Source organism: Dipodomys ordii, unplaced genomic scaffold (genome assembly GCF_000151885.1).
Source record: "Dipodomys ordii isolate 6190 unplaced genomic scaffold, Dord_2.0 Scaffold303, whole genome shotgun sequence".
In the NCBI taxonomy this organism is placed as follows: Eukaryota; Metazoa; Chordata; class Mammalia; order Rodentia; family Heteromyidae; genus Dipodomys; species Dipodomys ordii.
Window position 1 is genome coordinate 251,872 of NW_012267519.1, and position 8,260 is coordinate 260,131.

General features: G+C 37.8%; 1 protein-coding gene across 1 annotated transcript; it reads left to right on the forward strand.

Moving 5' to 3' along the window:
• The first annotated feature begins 2,252 nt into the window (after window positions 1-2,252).
• Tcp11x2 (t-complex 11 family, X-linked 2) lies at window positions 2,253-7,490 on the forward strand. Its single transcript, XM_013036595.1, has 7 exons — window positions 2,253-2,372; window positions 2,895-3,115; window positions 4,352-4,488; window positions 4,724-4,941; window positions 5,046-5,227; window positions 6,227-6,390; window positions 7,258-7,490. Exons 1-7 carry the CDS (start codon window positions 2,277-2,279, stop codon window positions 7,488-7,490), a joined length of 1,251 nt encoding a protein of 416 aa, XP_012892049.1. The 5' UTR covers window positions 2,253-2,276.
• The last annotated feature ends 770 nt before the right edge of the window (window positions 7,491-8,260 follow it).

Below are 8,260 nucleotides of genomic sequence, written 5' to 3' on the forward strand. Positions count from 1 at the left end.
TATTCCTCCAGCAGTGTTCTTTCTGTTAAGGATCATTTTTGCTATTCGGGGTCTTTTATTGTTCCATATGAATTTTTGGATTGCCTCTCCTATTTCCTTGAATAATGAGGTTGGAATATTAATAGGTATCGCATTGAATTTGTAGATATCCTTGGGAAGTATTGCCATTTTCATAATGTTGATCCTTTTAATCCAGGAGCATGGGAGGTTTTTCCACTTTTTAAGTTCTGCTTTGATTTCCTTTTTTAAAGTTTTCATCGTAGAGGTCCTTCACTTCTTTAGTTAACTCCTAGGAATTTTATTTTTTGTGGGGCTATTACAAAAGGAGTTGTTTTCCTGATTTCTGCTGGAGTGCTACCATTTTGAGCCACAGCGCCACTTCCACTTTTCTGTTGATTAATTGAAGGTAAGTGTCACACAGTCTTTCCTGCCTGGGCTCACTTTAAACCGTGATCCTCAGATCTCAGCCTCTTGAGTAGCTAAGATTACAGGCATGAGCCATTCGTGCCCAGCTAGGGGTTTTCTTTATATATTATTAACTAATTTTGCATTTGGGTTTATAAAATGATATTCGTTATAGGTTTCTAAGGGAAATATCATTGTCACCCATCCATTTTTCAGTTACTTACTGAATACTTGTGAGGTAAAAGTAGAATATTGAGTATTGAGAACACATGCATTAGCTGTCTGTCTACCATGAAGAAATTTCTGTAGGATAGACAAACAGCTATTGTACAGAGGGATATGTTTTCTAATAGCCAATGTCTGGATTTATATGTTAGTGCTTAGCTGCTTGGGGAAGATCTGTATTGTCTTTCCTGAGAAGCTAACTTTTAAGTTGAATATTGGAATATGAATATGGACTTTTTAGATAGTCAAGGAAGAAAGGGTATATCTCTTTAGAGTCACATATTCACATATTCAATATAAGCAGATTGTTATTGTTGGAGTATTTGGTGTTAAAAATAGGTAATATAGAGTAGTGGAAAAATAAGATCCTGAAGGGTCATAAAGATCCTATGTCCTGCTGGTGTTAGACTTCCTGAAGAACTTTAATTGAGAATGATAGCATCATGAGATTTGCTTCTTAAGAGAATCATTTATTTAATCGAGGATATGTGGCATTGTGGGAGGTGAGACTATGTGACTCAGGTTGGAGACTTAATAGATGAATGCAGTAATCCAGGTAGAGATGATGGTAGGTAGGGTAGATTCTAGACATAGTTAGGAAACAGGGATTTGCTAGCCAAATAAATATGAAGGATGATGGGAAAGGAATTAAGTGTTCTGGCACATTCCAGATAGTTAAAAGTTGATGGCTCATTTTGAGTTAGATTGATATAGAAGGAAAAAACTTGGACATGTCTTCATTTTCTGTGGTATTTTTACAGTTTTTAAAGAAAATAATGCTTGTATATCTGAAAAGTATGTTCTTAAAGAACAAAGCCAACCTTTCTAGCATGCAAGACCAAGTGTAAATGAGGGACCAGTTTGAAGGGGGCTGATAAGTTCCACCATTTTGGTTGTGCTGAATATGAAATGTCTGATAGACCTTCTATGATATCAACAGGGAAAATCATTACTCATAGACCATGCCTGAAGAAAAAGAGATGACCTACTTCAAAGGTTTAAGTATGTGGAATTGGAAACTAAATCATACATTTAGGCTAGGGTACCATGACCAGAATTCAGGGTTTCAACCTGTGCTTCATGGTTTTTTGTGTGTGTTTTTGTTTGTTTGTTTGTTTAATATGGAGAAAGCTCTGGAATCATAGGTGCTGTTGTGAGCGGATTTGACCAATGTTTTTTTTTAATTTTTTATTGTGAAAGTACTGTACAGAGGGGTTACAATTACATGGGCAAGATAATGAGTACATTTCTTAACAAGCATTGTAGCCTCCTCCTTTGTTGACCAATGTTTTTTAATCAGATTAAGTACTGTTTGAAAGACAACTATCCTGTTTGAGTTCTATAAGTAAAAAACAATTTTCTGACAGGTGCTGATGGCTCGCACCTATAATCCTAGCTACTCAGGAGGCTGAGACCTGAGGGTTGCAGTTCAAAGCCAACTGGGGCAGGAAACTCTGTGAGACTATCTGCAATTAACCACCAGAAAACTGCAAGTGGCTCTGTGGCTCAACTGGTAGAGCACTAGCCTTGAGCTCAAGAGCTCAAGGACAGCACCCAGGCCCAGAGTTCAAGTCCCATGACCAACAAAAAAAAGCAATTTTCTTATTTGCTTTCTTGCTAGTCACGACAGCAGGTTTGTGGAGAGGATGTACAATGCTTATTGGGACCATCTGAAAGAACAATTATCAAGTACTCCTCCAGATTTCACCTGTGCTCTTGAACTAATAAAAAATGTCAAGGAGGTGAGTAATCCTACATTTGTTGATATGCAGTACCTAGACCCTTGAGTTTTCAGTGGATACTGGTATCCTAAGTAGCATACTTTCTGAACATAGGTAATATGGAGAGGCTTCATATTATTCGTGATATATAGCTTGAGAGGTAGGCTATTGCTGTGAAAGGACAATAAATGTCAATCAAGCATATTTTCACTGGATTGCCTCTATGTTTTACATACTCTAGGAGCATAGAAGTAAATTTTTGAGTCAAACAGCTATTTCCTGCACTTCTTTTTATATCACACTCTTATTTTTATTTATATCCTTCCTGTTTCTTGAAAATTATAACTACATCTATAGATGATCTCAAAGTAACCTTCAATTGTAATTGTCCTCAAAATAGAAAACATAATTCTCTAAGAAATTTAAAGCTCTGCTTTCCTGACCTCTAAAAGACATGGTCTAGGATGACTTTAACCTAAGAGAATTGTTCATTGAAGAGATTCTAAGGAGAAATTGGCTCCTTTCATGTCCTTTGCTGGGCAGATCTTGCTGTCGCTCCTATTACCACACCAGAATCGTCTGAGAAATGAGATTGAAGAATCTTTGGACCTGAGTGTCTTTGAGCAGGAGACAGAACAAGGAGCTCTAGATGTTCTTCATCTCTCTACCTACATTCTCAAATTGATGAGCCTATTGTGTGCTCCAGTACGAGACGAAGCAGTGAAGAAACTAGAGAGTATAAAAGATCCAGCGGAATTACTGAGGTGAGAATGTAGACAAGCTATTTTTGGGACCGGGAATGTGGCTCAGTGTTAGAGTGCTTGCCTCACATGCACAAGGCCCTGGGTTCAATTCCTCAGTACCACCTACACAGAAAAATCCAGAAGTGGCTCTGTGGCTCAAGTAGTAGAGTGCTAGCTTTGAGCAAAAGAAACTCAGGGACAGTGCCCAGGTTCTGAGTTCAAGTCCCAGGACTGGCAAAAAAAATGAATGAAAAGAAAGAAAAGTTTCAGGAAGTGGGACTGTGGCTCAAGTGGTAAAGTGCTGGCCTTGAGCAGAAGAGCTGAAGGACAGCACCCAAGTCCAAAGTTCAAGCCCCATGACCAGAAAAAAAAGTCAAGACAAGCTATTTTTGTCCATTTTGTTGCTAATAATGTAATCCCACAGACTGGATACCTTAGGGGGAAAAAAGGTTTTTTTGAACCCCATTCTGGAGGTTCATTGTCAAGGATCTCCAGACAGTCATGGCTTTCTTGTTGGCAAAAACCCAATGTGATGCAGGACACCATATGGTGAGAGACACGAGACAGCTAAGTGTGTGCCACAGTCTCTTGCTTTTTCTGATAGTCATAGGAGCTCCACCTTGATGGTTTTATATAACCTTAATCACCTTCAAGGGCCTCACCTATAAAATCATAGTTGGATAAAGTTTCCTCCTCCTAATATCTAACTTCAACATGGATATTTCAGGGGGCAAACGGTATTTAAACATTAGTATGCTCTCCTAAACATGCCTTTTTACTATGTGGCCTAAACTGTTCCCATGTCCCTCACTTCCAAACACTGACAAACTGATGATTAAGTTTTTAACACATGCTTTGAGGGGGCACATTCAAATAATATCAAATTGTAAATTGAAGTAGATCTATTTTTGGTTTTTTTGTGCTAGTACCATGACTTGAACACAGGGCCTTGGGTTCTGGTTTGCTTGCTAATTGCTGGCCTCTGCTACTTGTGCCTTGATTCCTATCTAGCTTTTTGCTGGTTATTTTAGGGATGAGCTTTCTTGAGTTTTTCTTCTTAGGCTAGCTTTGAACCTTGGTCTTCCAATTTCAACTTTCTGATTAACTAGTATTGGAGATATGAGCCACTGGTATACAGCAGATCTGTTAGTTTAAAGGCCCTTTCTAACTCTAAAATAAATTCAATTTCATGATTCTCTCTTGAGTTGTACTGTCCCATGTTAGATTTTTTTATTACATATTCTGTTTTTGTGACAGGGGAATCTTTCGTGTTTTGAGTCTGATGAAAATGGACATGGTGAATGATACTGTCAAGTATCTTCAACCCTACAGGCAGGAACATTCTATCCAACATGAACGAGCTAAATTCCAAAAACTTCTTGAAAAACAGCCAGGTAGGTTTAAAATTTAAGAGCAATAGGGGGAAAAATTTTGATCTTGGATCTACTTTTTATAGTGATTTCCTATTTTTTAATAGGAAGTTTTCTAGTAGGTCAGGGATTAGGTCAGGGATAGGGAGAAGTATTTCTCTAAAGACAAAGAACCCTTAAAAAGTATTTATTTACATATCTCCATGTCTTAGCCTTCCGTTGTTGGAGTTTAAGATACGTGTCCCCTTTTCTGTCACAGATTCCCTCATATGCACTAAAATGTGGCTAACTGATGCAGCCAGAGACCTCACTACACCATTTCCAAGTTCTGACATTCCTCGTTCCTCTACCAGCACAACATGGTCATTTTCTGATCAAGAGGTGGAGAACTCAGAGCCTCCTAGTCTTACAATGGTGCTATATCAAGCCTACTTGAACCTCCTTCTCAAGGATTATGGAAATGAAGAATACCCAGAGGTAGGAATATGTGTCAGGCTATCGCCTTGTTTTGTTGTTGTTGTTTTCAAAGCCTTCATTGGAACCCTCCTTTCCTGAATGCCCATTCTTTTCTGCCTCCTCAGACTCTTCTAATGGACAGAATTCGTCTTCAGAAGATGAATTCCAAATTGAAGCATTTAACTATCCTGGCCTCAGTTTTGCTAGTGGCTAGAAGTTTCTCTGGAAGTGTTTTATTCAGATCACCTGAATTTGTGGAAAAACTGAGATGTGTCACCAAGGCTCTGACACAGGAATTTAATTCCAAGTATGTTGCATAGTTCTCTCTTAGAATATAAAAACAATGTGGTATTTGTGATATATGCAAGCAATACATTACCCTTAGTCTTTTTTTTTTAGACTCTTTTTTTTTTTTTTTTGTCAGTCGTGGGGCTTGAACTCTGGGCTTGGGCGCTGTCCCTCAGCTCTTCGGGTCAAGGCAAGCACTCTACCACTTGAGCTACAGCGCCACTTCCGGTTTTCTGGTGGTTTATTGGAGATAGGAGTCTCACGGTCTCTCTTGCCCGGGCTGGCTTTGAACCGCGATCCTCAGATCTCAGCCTCCTGAGTAGCTAGGATTACAGGCGTGAGCCACCAGCGCCCGGCTTACCCTTAGTCTTTATTGAGGTCCATATGAAGGCCTTCAAGAACCAGCTCCAAAGACTGTATTTTCAATAAGTTGTATTGAGTTAGGGCAGAATAAAATAAAACTTTTCCTAAGAGAAAATTGTGAAGGTTAGATTGCTATAAATATTCATTCATTTTTTTCAAAGAATGAATCATTATATAATTCCTTGAGCAATGGTGGATTTGTGTTATGCATATCCAGAAATTGATCACTTAATCAATTGTATAGATTATTTACTACATTCAAGGATAGCATACTAAAGTAAAAAAGAATTAGAAGTTCAAGTTTCTTAAGGTATTTACAGTTTAACTGTAAAATAGAAAAATACTATCAAATATTTAAGGTTTTTAAAGTTTACAAGCACTAAAGATATTGAGTGGATCTAAGGATGGACCTAAACATTTTCCAATTCTTATTTCCTTTGAATCTTATTTCATATGGCGATATGTTTATGAATTACTTGGCAAATTGAAGGTAACAATCAAAATATTTTGCATGCCCACTGGCTTGTGCTATGTGTTGGTGATGGGAAACTGGAACTATCCCTTGAGTGGACCTAACTTCTGGTATGAAGCCTTCTGCACTTTACTCCTATATCAGAAACACTCTGTACTTTGTTCTCTGTACTTCACTTTCTAGGCCTGAAGAGACTATGTTGAGAGTGAGTGAACAAGTACCTCAGGAGATTTATCAAGGCCTAAAAGACAAGGGCCTCACTGCTCTGAGCAGTGAAAACAAGGCATCACTTGTAAGCCAACTCCAGAATATTGCCAAGAAAGAAAACTGCATTCGTATCATCATTGGTAAGAATCACCAAAACAGTGGTAGGGAAAAGCAATGACGATTTGTGGGGTTGGCAGATAGACTCTGTTATAGCAGTGAATTACTAAATCATTTACAAATAAATACATATTATTTGGGAAGTATTTTAGCTTTAGTTAATTCATATATGTTTTACAGGCCTTGAAATAAATCTTTCTTAGATGTGAATTATTGTCCCACCAACCCTACAAAGACATTCATGTTCATTCTGTAACTGCAGTTCAAGATCTATTTTGGAAAGTCCATTCTGGATTCCATTCTTTAAACTACTCTTTTCAATGGTACTGATGCAATGTTAAGCTACAAAATTTGTTCCGTCATAGCATGGAAATAGTTCATTTGGCTAGCTTGCTTGTAACTTTAACATCTTATAATCTAGTTTGTTTATATGGGTCAGAACTTAGTGTAGTGGCTCTAACATGTGCCCATAGAATTCCAGGTACAGTGTCAATGATCTTTTTATTGGTTCAGGTGTCCATCATTCATAGATAAGCAATCTTATAAGCAGCCAAAATTTACTAGCTCTGCATTGTTTTCATTTATTTATTTATACTGTGGTGCTAAGGATTTCATTCAGAACCTTAGAAATACCAGGCAAGTGCTTTACCATTGAGCCACACTTATAGCCCTAGTTCACCATCTTTTGATAATGCATTATCTTTGGAAGATTGATATCATTCCTTCTTCCAAAATAGAACACAACAAAAATCTCATTTGTACAATTTATACAAATGAGTGGGTAAGTCACTGAAAACTCGGTTAACTTAAAAGCTTTGGTGAATAAAGTGTATGCTATGAATTTCTTCTGAAATCTCTTTATTCCTTTTTGTGTTTTCCCCTGTTGACAGAACAGCGGATTCGCTTGTTTTTCAAATGCTGTTTAATTCGTGGCATGCGAGAGTCCCTTCTAGACTTTCCTGGAGGCCTTCTATTCATTGAAGGGGAGTTGGCAGAACTGGGCTGGAAGTTTGTTAGCCTGATACATTACAATCAGCATGTCTTCAGCCCATACTATGCTGAGATCATGAAAGATATCATTTCTCCAGCTCAGCCAAATAAAGGAGAAGTGGAACCTGTCTAATAGTTCTGGCCCCCACCATAGCACCAGGAACCCAGAAGATCGGGCTCAGCATATTCCTGGGATTATACCACCTGTGGCCACCAATTCAGGCATCCTTCTTCCTCATTACAGCCAGGACATAGCTGTAGGCATCAAGCATAAAAACACCAAGTGACCCAACCCCCTTTCACTAATAAATTGTGAGCTGCAAGAAAACCTCAGTTCCATCTGTTTTATAGATGAAACCAGGGTTTATACACTCAATCTCTGCCTAGTTGAAAAATGTATAGGTCCTCAGTTTTTCTTTCACCACCTGACCAGATTAAGTGGGCATCAGCAGCTACCTTATTATTTTCCCCAAAGGAAAATTATTTCCTTGAGGGGTATGAAAACACTGTAAGTATAGGAGCTTCTGAAGCCAGAAATTAACTGTTATAAATTGAGAGAAAACATAGAACCTCATATCTAGGATTAAAGATTGTAGCATTTTATCCTATCATTCTTGGGCAAAGTGAAATAAACAATAATATGGGAAATTGGGGAAATGAGATTTGTATTTGGATTGATTTAGATGAATACAGGAAACTATAATCTCACTTTTTTCAATGATAATTTTATAATTTTTATTTTTGCCTTTAAGTAGTTGTACAAAGGACTTGCCATTCAACAAAGTAGTATATTAATACAATGAATCAATCTGTGTCACCCTTTCCATCATTCTTCTCTATCCATCCCTACCCTCAATTTTCTTAATTTTGTATAATATGCATTGAATTTTTTTTGGGGGGGGG

Bases quoted from the DNA above. Each gene is read 5' to 3' on its own strand.
- Tcp11x2 (XM_013036595.1), top strand. From the start codon at position 2,277: ATGTACAATGCTTATTGGGACCATCTGAAAGAACAATTATCAAGTACT. The intron at 4,942-5,045 runs GTAGGAATATGT...CTGCCTCCTCAG, and splicing joins GAAATGAAGAATACCCAGAG to ACTCTTCTAATGGACAGAAT. The intron at 5,228-6,226 runs GTATGTTGCATA...TTCACTTTCTAG, and splicing joins ACACAGGAATTTAATTCCAA to GCCTGAAGAGACTATGTTGA.